The sequence below is a fragment of the Pongo abelii genome, chromosome 4 (assembly GCF_028885655.2).
Source record: "Pongo abelii isolate AG06213 chromosome 4, NHGRI_mPonAbe1-v2.0_pri, whole genome shotgun sequence".
Taxonomy (NCBI): Eukaryota; Metazoa; Chordata; class Mammalia; order Primates; family Hominidae; genus Pongo; species Pongo abelii.
This window is the reverse complement of record NC_071989.2, coordinates 74,627,184-74,643,312: the sequence shown is the minus strand read 5'-3', so window position 1 is coordinate 74,643,312 and position 16,129 is coordinate 74,627,184. Positions and strand designations below refer to the sequence as shown.

The 16,129-nt window shown below is 36.5% G+C and overlaps 1 protein-coding gene across 13 annotated transcripts in view; it reads left to right on the top strand.

The window, feature by feature from the left end:
• Nucleotides 1-16,129, top strand: part of ADAMTS6 (ADAM metallopeptidase with thrombospondin type 1 motif 6) — a 331,685-nt gene that overhangs the window by 13,748 nt on the left and 301,808 nt on the right. For 10 of the 13 annotated variants that reach the window (XR_010139960.1, XR_010139961.1, XR_010139962.1 and 7 more), the window contains 2 exons: nt 8,086-8,254; nt 15,462-15,673. Coding sequence is in view for 10 of the 13 variants with exons in the window: in XM_024247310.3 (XP_024103078.2) it covers nt 8,086-8,254; nt 15,462-15,673 (381 nt within the window). In the remaining 3 variants the exon portion in view is untranslated. Of the gene's footprint in view, nt 1-5,338; nt 5,409-5,457; nt 5,590-8,085; nt 8,255-15,461; nt 15,674-16,129 lie in introns of those variants that run through there. The other 3 variants (XM_054556414.2, XM_063724121.1, XM_063724116.1) reach the window with 3 other exon arrangements.

Here is a 16,129-nt window from a genome sequence, read left to right as displayed (position 1 = left end):
ATCTTGGCTGACTGCAACCTCCACCTCCTATGGATGTTACATTTTTAATCAAATGGAATATGTAAACAAGTGTTTTTTTAAAAATTCTACTTTTCAAAGGCCACCACTTTTAATAAATTCTGCGTTTTTAATCATTCTATATAAAACAGTTGTTAATGTAGAGATCATTAGTGTTTTCTAATCGTATCTCCTCACCCATAGTTTTAGTGCTGGGACTCTTGCACCATTCAAAAGACAAAATTCCTAACATTGTAGTCTGTCAGCTTCATATAATGTCATATTTTAATTTGCTGTGTATTTGGACCATGGTTTCTTACTCAGGTTTTGTTTTTTCTGGAGTTTCTGTTTACTTTTACTTTTTCTCATTGAGAAAAAAACATATCGTTTCTTTATCAAGTGATTTAATATTTTCCAGTTCGTTAGTCCTTATATCTATTGCTTGAAATACATTCCATTCTTCTTTGGAGGCATTTTTCATGGAGCCATTTAATTAATTTCTTGGGCTAATTTCTTGATGTTAGTTTCCATAACATCTCTCATTTTGGGACTTCTTTCCTAAATTAGTTCCACATCTTTCTCTTTCTGAGTTTACATCCTGGTTTTGTTGGAGAATGTCTTCAAATAATTACCTCAGAACAGGCTACTGGGAAGGAAAGTTTCTGAGTCTGTGTCTATTTGAAAGGGACCTTATGCAGCCCTCATGTTTGATTAGTAATTTAGCTGAATGTGAAATTCTGGGTTCAAAAAATCATCTTCCTTAAGAATGATGGATGGTGGTACTGGGAAAGGGAATATATAGGGCATAAAATTTATTTATATGGTTTTATAGCTTTAAAAAAGGAAAAATACTTAAAGGTCTTAAAAGTTAGCATTGATTCACAGGTATAAGTCTGCTGCTAGTCTGATTCTTGTCTTTTTACTCTTTAAAAAATTTTTTTAGTTAAAAAAATTTCCCTCAGTGAAAGCATGTTCCTTTTATCCTTCCTGTTTCAGGAATTTATAACATGGCTAACTATGGGTTTTCTTTCCTAATTTCTGCTTGGTATTTGATGGGTGCTTTTAATAAAGACCCTCCTTCAGCTTAGAGAAATTAAAAAAATTATTTCCTTAATAATTTTATCTTCTTAATTTTTTCTTCCTCCCTGCACTCTTTCTGGAATTGGTTCTCTGCTTCGCTTATCTTTTTCTGTTTTTCCATTGTTTTCTTTTTTGTTCTAAGTTCTATGAGATTTCCCCAATTTCGTCTTCTTTTCCTTCAGTTGATTAAAAAATTATAGCAGTCATATTTCTAATTTTCAAAAGTTCTTTCTCTTTTTCTTGGATTTTCTTGCATTCTGTTCTTTTTTTTTTTGAGACAGAGTCTGGCTCTGTTGCCCAGGCTAGAGTGCAGTGGTGCAATCGCGGCTCACTGCAAGCTCCGCCTCCCGGGTTCACGCCATTCTCCTGCGTCAGCCTCCCGAGTAGCTGGGACTGCAGGCACCCGCCACTACAGGCGCCCACCACTACCGGCTAATTTTTTGTATTTTTAGTAGAGACGAGGTTTCACTGTGTTAGCCAGGATGGTCTCGATCTCCTGACCTCGTGATCCGGCCACCTCGGCATCCCAAAGTGCTGGGATTACAGGCGTGTGCCACCGCGCCTGGCCTGTTCTGTTCTTATTTCATGAAAACTGATTATCTTCAGTCCCTCTGAATATTATAAAGACCATATAGCTAGTTAGAAAAGCTCAATGATCCCATTAGACTTTCTGTTCATTTAGTCATGTCCACAGTTGTCATTCTCCCCTTTTCATTATTCATTAATTTCACTAATTCTTATAAGTACCTTCCATATAATGGGCACTGTTGTAGGTGCTAGGATTACAATAGTGAAAAATAAAAATCTCTATTATATAGCTTGTATTCTAGTAGGGTATACACACAAAAAGATAAATAAATAAAAACTATAATATATTGGGTAGTGATAAATGCCAAGGAGGAAAAAGTATTGAGCAAAGACCCTAAGGGAAAGGAGGAAGGAAATGCTGGCATCTGAAGGATAAGATTTTCAGGTAGAAATTTTCAAGTACAAAGATATGATGTGAGAGTGTTTGAGAACAGCATGGAGGTCACATGGCTGTAGCCAAGAGAAAGGGAGGGAGAGTAATGGAAGTTGAGGTCAGAAAGGAAACTGGGAGCCAGATGTAAAGGCTTTAGGGGACACAAAATCAATGATAACTACAAGTTCGAGGCCTGAGAAACTAACATAATCTAGCAGCCGTCAACTAAGATGAGAAAGACTCTGGAATTAACTGAGATGAAAAAGCTGTTCGAGGAGTAGGTAAGGGGATGTATATCATGAGTTCAGTTGGAGGTGTTAAACGTGAGATGTTGTATAGGATATTGGATATGTCAGTCTGGAGTTCAGAGGAGAGATATGAATTAGAAAGTTATAAATTTGGGAGTCATCAGTATATAGATGCCATTTAAAGCCAAGAGATTATATGAAATTACTTTGAAGGGAGCACAGGTAGAATAGAGAAGAGCTCTAAGGACTGAGCCCTTGGGCATTCCAAGAGGTCAGGGAGGTCAGAGAGATGTAGCAGAAACAACAGAGAACAGAGTAATAAAGTTGAAGGAATATCAGAAAAATGTTCTGGAAGCCAGAAGGAAATATTTCAAGAGGAAAATGCTGCTGATGAGTCCAAATAAGAGTAGCACTGCAAATTGCATTGAATTTATCATTGAGGAGGTTATTGGTGACCTTGACAAAAGCAGTTTCAGTGAAGAAGAGTTTGAAGAAGAGGCAATGACATGATTGGAGTAGGTTTAAAATGGAGTGGGAGGAGAGAAAAAGAGTATGTAGACAGTTATTTCAAGGACTTCTGCAAAAGCAAAAAAATTTTCAGTAGCAGGCAGAAGTGTGGTCACAGGAGGTTTGGTTTTGTTTGAAGATGGGAATGATTAGGTAGAGTGAGGGGTGCTGGAATGAAGTTCTTGATAGGTAAGAAAGGATAGAATTTTCCACACAAATAGAATAATTATCTTTAGCTAGGGGAATAGATAGTTCATCCATAATAATAGGGAAAAATAGATTATGTGGACATAAGATGCAGGTAGGTGGGTATTTGTGATTGTAGGAATTTGTAGGAGGTTTTGCAATGTCTATTGGAGGGGAATATGAAGGTTTTAGAGGATTAAGTGGAGATGAGAAAACATGAAATAGTTATCCAGGAGAATGGGATACTGAATGAACTTGATAAGTATATAATTTCTGTGAAGCATTACAGTTACAGTTAAAATTATTAATGAGTCTGAAGTGAGACCAGTCAGCATTTTGGTGTATTTTTCTCTGGCTAAATGCAGCTGCAAAGGTGCAGGCCCAGGAAAGTTGAATCTTATTAAGGTTGTGGTTTAGCCAGCTGGATTCCATGAAGTGAGAAAGAGGTAAGGGAATCGAAGGTGGAATTGAAGCTAGGTTGTGAGGGAAGTGAGGACATGAGGTGGGTAAAGGACAGTGAAAAGGTGATAGGATCAATGGATTATGGGACCTCATGGGGATAAAAGGACTATCCCTTGGAGTCGGCGTATTAGAGGGACAGTTTTAGAAAGATAGAAGAATGGGATTCTTGAAATCAAGATTATGGAAGGCTCCAAGTATTGATAATGCTCGAAGTCTAGGGACTGACCATGGGCATGGTGTAAAAGGTAAGGTGAGGGACAAGGTATTTGAAGGGGAGGAGGTCAAGGAATTGAGAGGGCAGGGAATGAAGAGACCATCTATGTCATTAGTTTTTAAACTAGGTCCATGGATGGGATTCAGAGGGATTGTGAACTGAAATGGGCAAATATCACATCTTTGTCTTTACTAATTCTTAACGGAAATTTAACATTTCTCTCAATTTTAAATATAGGTAACAAACCAATATGTAGATAGCAGTACCTGTGACTTTGCCTCCAATAGAAACCACAGATATTTTCATATCGTTACAGTTTTTGAATTCTTTTAAAAATATTTTTATTCATCACTAATTGTGAAATTGTGGTAGTTATTAGAGCCACTGAATATCTTATTTAAAGTGTTACACAAGTTATATGTATTATATTTTAAAAATATTTTGATAATTGTATTTTACTAAATTGGTTTTATTTATAATCCTATATATTTTTTCTGCATTTAAAATATTCTGAGGAGGAGTCCTTAGGTTTCACCCTTAGACTTCCAAAGGGATTCAGGGTATGTGCACATGCACATACACGTATTTTAAGAACCTGTGATATATGAAGATATTGAAATCAACAACTATTTCAGGAATGATGTTGCAGAGAATGACGGTGATCTAGAATCTCTTATTTTTAAGGAATGAGGGAACTGACTTGGGATCAATAGATAAATGCAACTGGGAAAGGAGGGAGAAGATCATGGCATGAGGTTCAATGCTTGTTTTTGTTTGTGTTTGTTTGTTGAGGAAGGAGAAAGAATTGTTTGGAAATGACAGTGAGTTGCAACAACATCTGACCCTCCCTTCAGGTCCAATAGGAGGCATGTAGAAGAGAAAGCAGCCACCGTTCCAGAGGACTACAGGAAAGGAGTGTCATTTAGGGAGCTTCAGGTTTTTGTTAGAGCAAGATGAAGTGAATATTCAGAGATGAAGCTGGCGGTAGAGGAGATTTTGTTGATGATTGACCTTGAGTTTGAGAGAACACAGTAGAAGTGTTTCAAATAATAGGGAGAGGTAGGAGATGGGATCAGAAAACACGATGTACATAATCATATGAGAATTAGAATTCAGGGGGTGAGGTTTGGGCTTCTCATAGGAATTTATACCGCAAGGAAAGAGGAGGCATGGTGAAATTAGCCCTAATGGTCCTGAGGCAGATAGTGTAAAGGTGAATAGGGGTACTGAGGTAAGTGAGAGCAAGGCTTTTGCCAGGCATGCATAGATTTCTGGTATTCCCACTAAATTCAGGCCTTCCATCATCTGGTTTTCAGACCCTTTCTAATCTCATAATCACTCTCCCCTTCCTTCCCTTCAGTCACTGTAGCTCCTGATTGTTTCTGAAATACTGTTAACTATGCTCCTACATCATTGCCTTTGCATTTGCTATTCCCAGTATCTGGTCTGCCCTTTCCCAAGATACATATTTGGCTTGCTCCCTCATTTTATTCAGGTTTCTGCTCAAATACCACCTTATTAGAGAGGATGGTTGCAACTATCCAATATAGTTTGTATAATTCTCTCACTTCTAATTATTCTTTGTCCTTTTTGATTGCTTTTATCTCCCCTCTTAATGTTTATCAGTACCTGCTTCATCATTTATTTGTATAATCAATTAGCTTTTTTTTTTTTTTTTAGACGGAGTCTTGCTCTGTTGCCCAGGCTGAGTGCAGTGGCACGATCCCAGCTCACAGCAACCTCCGCCTCCCAGGTTCGAGTGATTCTCCTTCCTCAGCCTCCCAAGTAGCTGGGATTACAGGCGTGTGCCACCATGCCTGGCTAATTTTTGTATTTTGAGTAGAGGCGGGGTTTCACCATGTTGGTCAGGCTAGTCTCAAACTCCTGACCTCGTGATTGACCTGCCTTAGCCTCCCAAAGTGCTGGGATTACAGGTATGACCCACCACGCCAACCTAATTAGCTTTTTCTAGCTCCTCCCACCAAAATGTAAGCAACATGATACAGCTGGAACTTTGGTTCACTGTTGTATCCCTACCACGTAGCATAGTATCTGCCTTGTGATAGGCACTTGAGAAAGCATATTTTGTGAAAAAAAAAATAAATACAGAAACAGCCCTTAGAGGGTAAGAGAATTATGGTATAGTGCTTAAGAGTTCAGGCTCCAAAGTCAATCACGAGTTCATTGTTTAACTTTGCTCCATCTCAGTTTCTCATCTACAAAGTGGAACAGTTAGTGGTACGTCAAAGAGCTATTAAGAAGAGATAATGTTATAAACATTTTACAAAGTACCTATCATATAAAATCTCTGGATTGTTCTTCTAGAGTCTTTTCATTCTTGAAATTAGAGATTGTGTTTACTTACCAGGCTTCTGACTTCATTTTTCCCCAGCAAATCAAGTCTCTTGTCTGGTAACTTTCAATTTTCTTGTGCCCACAGACCAGCATGACTTTAGTCTCTAGCCTTTCTGGACTGTAGCCTAGACCTTGCTTCCTACATATCCCTCTTATCAAAACTTATATTTTCCCCCTTATTCTGCAGGAACTGTGTTCAGTTTTTTAGCACATTGTTGATCTACCTGGTAAAGTACTTCATAGTGAGGTATTAGAATATGTTAATGGCATATTATGTTATTTCTGCCAGTACTTGCATTTAATATAGGGACTATTTTCCTTAAATTAAAGCAAACAATGGTGAAAATTATATGAAGTGACTCAGAGCTGCTTTTTTTGTTTGCATTCCTCAGCTCATTTCATGTAGGTGACTGCCAACTTAATCTATAAATTAGAGCAACTCTGATTGTGTCTTATCATTCCTTCTAAGCATGAGGTACTTAACATGAATTTCCCTAAACAGAATCGTAGAGATTTAGAATTCAAAGGGACCTTAGAGATTATCTGGACTAGAGGTTTTCAGCTTTCTTTTTAAAGCAGCAAAAACCCTTTTTCAAATGAAATGTTATGTGGAAACTTAATATATAGATTAATAAATAGCACAGCTGATTCCTAAACCCAGGAATCCAAGCCATGTAGGTCTCCCTTTGTTGTCTGGGGCAATCCCCTGAGGGCACTTCCATGGAACCCTTAGGGCTCCCCAGAGTGCTGTTTTAAAACCACTAATTTAGACCAACTCTTTCATTTTTCCAGCTGAGGAAATACACCCAGAGAGTTTTTATTTTATCTGGTGTTACAGGGTAAATTAGTTGGATTAAGAGCAGTCCTCCCATGTGCTATACTTAGGAAAACACTATTAGACAAGGGTGGAAATTCTTATTTCAGATGTAGATAACTTTTACCATCTCATTCTTTTTCATCAACAAAGTTTTATTTATACCTGTTACATGTGGGACACTTTCTATGGTTGCAACTGTTACAAAGAAATATGAGATATAACCCTTTGCCTTAAAAAGCAAATAATCTAATTGGGAAGCTAAAACATGAAGTTGAAAACTTATACCTACTTTAAATAAGACTTCAAGACTTGAGATGTAACAAAGCAGTGTGGAATTAATTGAAAATAAGTGATACTGAGAATTAGCTCTATTGGAGCTCACTGGAGGGTGAAGCTACTCCATTTGGACTAGAGAAGGTTTTTAAAGAGGAGAGATAACTAAACTGAGTAGCACTTGGCTAAGTAAATAGGGATAAGGTGATATAATACTCTACGTAAGGGCAGAACTTTGAATTCCAGTACCCTCACTTACCTCTGTGTAATATTGGGCAAGTCCTCTGAGCCTGTTACTTCATCTGCAGAATGGGGGATGTATGGGATGTGTGTTAATTAAGAACATATTAATTGATGTAACATAAACCTCAAAATGTCAATGATTTATCACAATAGAAGCTTATTTCTTCTGCATGTCTGTGTCTACATCAGACATCTTTCTAAGAGGTCACACAGGGACCCAGGTTCCTTCTTTTTTGGTTTCTACCTACCCTGGGTATTTGGAGTTCTCTTCGTTCAGTGGGGAAAGAGAGTAGAAGATTCCACTGCAGAGGTATTCAGAGGTTGGGCTGAAAGTGTTACATAACCCTCTGCCCATATTTTTATTGTGCAAAACTCAATCACAAAGCTATATATAAACACAGAGGACATAGTTATGTGCATAATGTGGAACTGAAATAAGTTTTAGTGTTCACATAAAATCTCTGTTACCTCAGAGCTGTTGTGAGAGTGGAGGAAATCATGTATGTGACATGCTTAGTACAGTGCATAGCATATGGAGGTATTTAAATGTCCTTTTTAAAGAATAGGAACATTTATATAATGTTTTAACTGAGTACAGATAATTTCGCTAATTTTTTTAATTAACATGTGTTTTAACCCTGTAAATGGAGAAGTGTCCATTTACTTTTAGCTCTTGGTAATAATGATAACTAATATTTAAAATGATTCTCTTTGGTAAGTTCTTTGTTTATTTTTCTTTTAGCATGGTGTTATTGCTACAGAAGATGAAGAATATTTTATTGAACCTTTAAAGAATACCACAGAGGATTCCAAGCATTTTAGTTATGAAAATGGCCACCCTCATGTTATTTACAAAAAGTCTGCCCTTCAACAACGACATCTGTATGATCACTCTCATTGTGGGGTTTCGGGTGAGTGAGGGTGCAGCTTTTACAAAGCGTATTGTATTGGATTGCTGCTTTTTCTTTCTTCTGGCAAGTATAGTAAGGTTAGCAATAAAAGTAAGTAGGAATTTGACTACAATTATAATGTCCAGAGCCCTTTTAGTAGATGTCACCTACCAGTAGTTTTAAATCAATTTGGGAGCTCTTTGAGAAGTTTTTAAGCTGTAAGTTTGTATAAAATTCATTTTCTTTTTTTGGTTGAAGGGAAAAAAATAACCATCTTATTTTACTTAGGTAATAGCTATAGCTTTTTTGCACAGTTATACTATAGTACTCTGTGGTGTTTGTTTAGCCTGATATTTTTATGCTAGTAGCAGGAATCTAGACACTTGAATAAGACTTGAAGAGTCTTAAGGTAGTATTCAAAAGTAGTGTTAATGCTGAGCGAGGATACTATAGAAATATGTAGTACGGGCAACAAACCTAGACTTCAGTGGTCAAGGAGAGCTTCATGGAAGAAGTGACTTCTAAGCTGAGGGCTGGGGGAAAAGTGAAGGTAGCTGTGTAGAAGTGGAGAAAGCAGTGGCTATTAGTGTTTCACATAGAGGAAATAGTGTTTATGAAGCTCCTAAACCAAAAGGGAGAATGTCATGTTTTATAAATTGACAGACAGTTCATGTAACTGGGTATTAGAATGTGGGCTGGAGGGATAAAGGTGAGGTTCATAGTGGTTGGGGGAAGTGGTTGTGAGAGATGAAACTGGAAATATTAGCAGAGGCCACATCATGAAGAGCTTATAAACCATGTTAAGGGGTTTGTTTATCCTAAGTGCACTAGAAACCCACTGAAAGGATTTAGACAGGAAGAATAACATGATCAGATTTGTGTTTTAGGAAGACTACTCTTGCAGCAATATGGAGATGGAATTAGAGAAGAGCAAGACTAGAGCTAAGGAGTTAGGAGGATGTTAGTCTAAAGGTGAGAAAATGTAGAGAAACAGGCCGGGCGCGGTGGCTCACGCCTGTAATCCCAGCTCAGGGAGGCAAGAGGCGGGAGGATAGCTTGAGCCCAGGAGTTCGAGACCTGCCTGGGCAATATAGCAAGACCCTGTTCTCCAGAAAAAGGAAAAAAAAGGAAAGAAAAAAAAAAGACGAAAATGTAGAGAAACAGTGGATATAAGATAGCACAGCAAAAAGAACATGCACTTTGGTATAGCATAGGACGAATTACCCAACCTCTCTGAGTGCTCATCTCAGCACATACTAGTTACCCAATCAAATTGTAGCTATCATTAAGATGACTGTTTCTAGTACACTAAAGTGTTATTATATTAACAAAAATTTTTAAAGATTTGTTCTATGTAGTTCCTGTAGCTAGAACCAGGGGCAGAATGTTTCAGAGAGATTTCAGCTTAATGCAGAGGTAAAGTCACCAACAAATAGATTTAGTAAAAAACAGAAAGGGTTGGCCGGGTGCGGTGGCTCACACCTGTAATCCCAGCACTTTGGGAGGCCGAGGCAGGCGGATCACAAGGTCAGGAGTTCCAGATCAGCCTGGCCAATATGGTGAAACCCTGTCTCTACTAAAAATACAAAAATAAGCCGGGCGTGTTGGCGCTTGCCTGTAGTCACAGCCACTTGGGAGGCTGAGGCAGAAGAATCGCTTAAACCTGGGAGGTGGAGGTTGCAGTGAGCCCAGATCGTGCCACTGCACTCCAGCCAGTGTGACAGAGTGAGACTCCATCTCAAAAACAAAAAAAAAAAGAAAGAAAGGATTGCCTTGTGAATTAGTGTATGATATGCATCATCCTTTTGTTTGGGCTTGTTTTCTTCTTAAGTGTTAAGTCTTCTTTTCTTAATCTACTGTTCCCATTCTACACACTTCCTTCTTGAGTAATCTCTGAGGCTGTTAATTAGGTCCTTGTTGGTCAAGAATAGTTGGTACCGGAAAAAGACAACTGTGAATCTACTTAAAACATGAAATAAAATTCCTTAGTTAATAATGAAAACAAAAGGTTTGTTGGGTCTTTATATTGAGTAATGAAACGAACCATTATGGAAACAAGTTTATCTTATATTTAACAACATTTAGACTGTAAGTATAACTATATGTAAATTCTTTAAAAACTAGGATTCAGGCTGGGCACGGTGGCTCACGCCTATAATCCCAGCACTTTGGGAAGCCGAGGTAGGCGGATCACGAGGTCAGGAGATCGAGACCATCCTGGCCAACATGGTGAAACCCTGTCTCTACTAAAAATACAAAAATTAGCTGGGCGTCGTGGCACGTGCCTGTAGTCCCAGCTACTCGGGAGGCTGAGGCAGGAGAATTGCTTGAACCCTGAAGGCAGCGGTTGCAGTGAGCCAAGATCGCACCGAGAGCGAAACTCCTTCTCAAAAAAAAAGAAAAAAACTAGGTTTCAAATATTCAGTTGTTTATTACAATGTAATTATTCTATCATTTTTCCATAATATGCCAACCTTCACTGTATGATTGTAAAGAAGATCACTTTTTGCAAAAATATTTAAAGATTTTACCATATTCTGAAAAGCCTATCTCTTAATACTTTCATATTTAAATTATTGTTTTTGGAAGTATGTATCACATTATTTTAACTCAGGCAGATCCTTATTTTTTAATGGTTTACGCATTAGTCAAACACTTCTCCAATCCATTCTTATGGCTATCATAAAATTCTGCCCTTTTGGGGAAAGATATTCTCTTACCATCTCTCATTTGGATTACTGTGAGAATTTCCTAAAGTGTTCCATTTCAATGTTTTTAATTCACTTGCCATTTCTACTACCCCAAACTCTAGTCTATTTATTTCAGACCCTCATTATCTCTTGCTGAGACCACTATACTGACTTTCTAATTATGCTTTCTGTCTCCAGGTTTGTGTTCTTGTTTTCAGTAAAATCTGTCCCCTAAATCTGGCTGTATCACATGCCTTGAAAAACTTCACTGGCTTCCCATTACTGGGAATATAATAGTATTTCCCTATGTTCTGGGCAAGTGTTACTGGGGAAAAAAAAGTTTTGTGTTTAGTAGTAAATTTGAGAGATGTCTGGCTAACATTTTATTGTAGTACTGTTTCAACAGCGTAGGTCAATGAGAGATGTGAATTTATAGGCATACACTGCCAGTTAGCCTATTACCTGGAATTCAAGTTTATGTCAAAATATAAGATATGAAAACCCCCTTGACACTGGATATATTTATCTTATATTCAGATATTAATTTTTTCCATTCTAATTAGATTCAAACTATGAATTTTTAAACATTTTATAGAAGTAATAAATGTTCCTTTTAGAAAATTTAGAAAATACAGGACAAAAAGGAAAAGAAGAAACTGAAAATTACTTATTCCAATACCCAGAGATAACTAAGTATTCTTCTAGTCCATTGAAATAGATATTATTATGTCTCTGTATCTTCATTATCTACTTATGTATTCATTAAATAAATATTCATTTCGTACCCGTATGCAAGGCTATTCTAGGTGCTGGGGATGCAGCAATAAATAAAACAGAAAAAGTCCCTGCTCTCATGGAGTTTATATTCTAGTGAGGAAAGACAGTTAACTAAATAAACAAACAAACAAACAAATAAATATATGGCCAACTGTCCAGAAGTAGTAAGTACTATGAACAAAAATAAAGCAGGGCAGTGAAATAATGGTGAATGGCTGTATATATTCAAACACTTTGATATTGATCAAAAAGTTAAAATCTTATTTCAGATGGCAATGAAATCCATATATTGATTTTGGGAAAAAGTTACTGTGTTGTATGTGTTTATGAGCAATGTTTTCGTAACATGCTATAATCTAATCAAAATTAAATTGAGCAAAGCATCTGTAACAGTTATCATTTGAAGAACTACTAATCTTTATTTTGAAATAAAACAAGTCAATCTTGTTTTCTATTTTAAACTAAGAAAGATAGTAGTTACAGATCATTAAGCTTAACATTAAGAAGTCAGTTGGCAATTATAGAATGCATAGTTTTATAATGAGCTAATTATGCTGGATTAATTTAATTTTTAAAATGAAACTGAAGATGTTCTCTCTCTTGATTTTATTCAGTATGTGTATATGTATAAAATATTGAATATATAATTATATATGATATATATAAAATACCTTTGATGGATATTCATAAATAAAAATATATAGTTTTAACGTTCAAATAATTTGTAGTTTGTTAGAGTGATAGCCAAGCAAACTAAAATTTTTAAAAACTAAAATGTTGAAAATTTTGACAATAACAAAGATGATGATAACAGCAATTACCTTACACTGAATACATTTTTGTTTTTTTTATTATTATTATTTTTGAGATGGAGTTTTGCTCTTGTTGCCCAGACTGGAGTGCAGTGGTGCCGTCTCAGCTCACTGCAATCTCCGCCTCCCAGGTTCAAGCAATTGTCCTGCCTCAGCCTTCCGAGTAGCTGGGACTACAGATGTGTGCCACCACACAGCTAATTTTTTTATTTTATTTTTTTTAGTAGAAACATTAATTTAGGATTTGAAATATTTTACTGGACAAAATATTTGAAATATTTTACCAACCTGTTCTCTTTTTTAATTTTTTAGTTTTTGAGATGGGGTTTCACCCTGTCACCCAGGCTGGAGTGCAGTGGTGTGATCTTGGCTCACTGCAACCTCTGTCTCTCAGGTTCAAGTGATTCTCCTGCATCAGCCTCCTGAGCAGCTGGGATTACAGGCGCCTGCCACCACATCTGGCTAATTTTTGTATTTTAAGTAGAGACAAGGTTTCACCATGTTGGCCATGCTGGCCTCAAGCTCTGACCTCAGGTGATCCACCCGCCTCAGCCTCCCAAAATGTTGGGATTACGGGTGTGAGCCATCACGCCCGACCTGAATACATTTTAAATGAGAACTACTACCATTGCTACGTGTTTATTGCACAATAATGTCTAATTATTTTCACAATATTTTAAATAAAAATAAGAAATTGGGTCAGAGAAGGGGAAATGATCAAAAGAATGAAAATAAAATCCTATATTTGGACATTTAAGCTGTTTAGCCAGACTAAGAGACTAGGCATGACTTGAATATGTGAGTGGTTTTATGATCACAGAGGATTGAGCAGGAGAAATTGGAGTTATATTGATGTGGAAAAGCTTTCAGCTGTTTTGTAACAATATTAGCCAGAAAAACCTAGTGGCTTACTCAGTATACTTTTAGTATTTCACAGTTTCTGTTGGTCAGGAGTCTGTGCATGGATGGGTCATCTGCTTAGCCTCAACCAGGGCTGAATTCTCATCTGGAATCTTGACTGGGGAAGAATCCACTTCTCTACCCCCATAGTTGTTGGCAGCATTCAATTCTTTGTGGTTACGTGTAGCTTTAGTTTTTGGATGATTATCTTCAGATGCCAGCGTCAGTTCACCAGCATGATTGACTGCTTTCTCTAAGTCAGCAAGGGAGAGACTCTAGACAAATGCTACAATATTATGTAACATAATCATGTACTAATATATTGAAAATCACATGCATCTCATCATTGCTGTATTCTGTTAGTTAGAAACAAGTCACAGGTCCTACCCATATTCAAAAGGAGGAAATCACAAAAGGATGTGAACATCAGGAGACAGAGGTCATGGAGGCCATCTGGAGAGTCTGTCTGCCAAAATTGGATATAGAGAAACACTATCTGGAGGATATACTATCGAAATAAGAAGTGATGTTTATGTCTTTGCTTCTCTTCATCTTTAGGGATGAAGACACTCATTTAACTTAGGAGTTTCAGGAGTATTTAACTGATGGGTCTCATGATCATTTCCACCTCATTTCTCAAAATTTATCCATCCTACTGTCTTAGCACGTTTCTTGCTGCTGTAACAGAATACCTGAGACTGGATAATTTAAGAACAATGAAAGTTTACTTAGCATATGGTTCTGGATGCTGGGAAGTCCAAGAGCATGTCACCAGCATCTGGTGAGGGTCGTCTCATGGAGGAAGGCAAGAGGGGGAAGTGAGTGCACACAACAGAGAGAGGAAGTTGGGCCTGAACTCATTATTTTTATCAGGAACCCAGTCCCAGAATAACCGACCCACTCCTACAATAATGGTTTTAATTCCTTCATGAGGGTGGAGACTTCAAGTTCTAATCACCTCTTAAAGGCCCCAGCTGTTAATACTGTTTCAATGGCAATTAAGTTTCAACATGAGTTTTGGAGGAGATATTCAAACCATAGCACCTACCAATGCAATTTTTAAAACAGAAAGGCTAAAGAAGTTAGAAAAATGAGAATAGTTATATTTTCTGTCAAGTGTATCATATATATTAATCTAATTATTCCTCACTAAATTTTTCAATAAGTGGGGGTGAGAAAGATTTCCTGTTCAATATAAGGATGTGGAAGTGAGATATACAGAGAACCTCTACATGCTCAAGTTTATTTAATGAAGATGATAATCAGTGAGGCAGGTGTTTACAAATGCCATAGCACTAAAAGGCTGCTTCTATACTGAAGAACCAAATGTCTAGAAAACAAAGGATACGTTGCAATCCATGCTAAACGTGGTTCAAAGCAAATTATGCTGGAATCGTGATCTTTCAATTCTAATTGAATGTCTCTTACCTCTAGGCTTTGGAAAAGAAATATTTTGAGTACTCTGTCAGAATAAATAGTTGTAGACTGCCAACCTAAGTGAAAAAAGTAATTCATTGCCTTTTAGAATTGAGATTTCTAGAGCAGTAGAATTGATTCTAATTAAAATAGCTTGATGAAAGCATCTTATTTTAAAATGAATGATCAAAAGTATCTTTGGAATAGATTTTTGCAAAATCAGGGTTCTCTATCAGAGCTGTCTTAGACTGATTGAAAAGTTCATACTCTAGATGCTTTTTAAATAACTTTAAATGATTCTTTAAAGTATATATCCTAAATTTAAATGTATTAAGATGTAATTACTGGAATAATATGAAATGACTATTTGAAAATTATTTTTATTAATTAATTCATTTCTTAGATTTGTTTTGTTTTGTTTTCATGAGCAGTTGAATGTTTAATTTTTTTCAGATAACGTGATTATTTTCAAAAATTTACAGACTTTTTTCTCACTACTGCATTTTCTCATTCTCTTCTCTTTGAAAAATCTTAATATATTAGAGAATTTATGAGAAGCATGTCTACATGAAAGATCTATAAATAAATATTTTTAATTAGTGAACTTATCTGAATTGGCTGCTTTTATTGTAGATTTCACAAGAAGTGGCAAACCTTGGTGGCTGAATGACACATCCACTGTTTCTTATTCACTACCAGTTAACAACACACATATCCACCACAGACAGAAGAGATCAGTGAGCATTGAACGGTTTGTGGAGACATTGGTAGTGGCAGACAAAATGATGGTGGGCTACCATGGCCGCAAAGACATTGAACATTACATTTTGAGTGTGATGAATATTGTAAGTTTGATCCCTCTATATAATATTTTACTTCATATTTGTTGTGTTTTTGACTAAGGTCATAAATGTTTGCTGTGAAGTAAATAATGATAAGAATTTACCTGTCTAAAATGGTAAAAAATTGGTCTAGTAATGTTTCAGTTCCATAAAAATACATTTAAAGATGACCTTATCATTCATTTTTAGATAATACGACAGTTTTAGTGGATTGCTAAGTCTTGTTTAAGAGTTTTTTTTTTTTTTGACTTGAAACATCAGCTCACCCTCTAATTTGCATGCTGTACTTCATGTCTAGGAGAAAATATTTATTGAGGTAGACTTGTATAAAAACCTTTTACCAAGGCACCTTGAGGGTAGAGTTCTAAGTGATATGGGGTAATGTATACAATGGCTAAATTTATAAAAAATTGTTTTAGCACTTAAAAAACCAAACTATCACCCTATAATTTTTGTCTG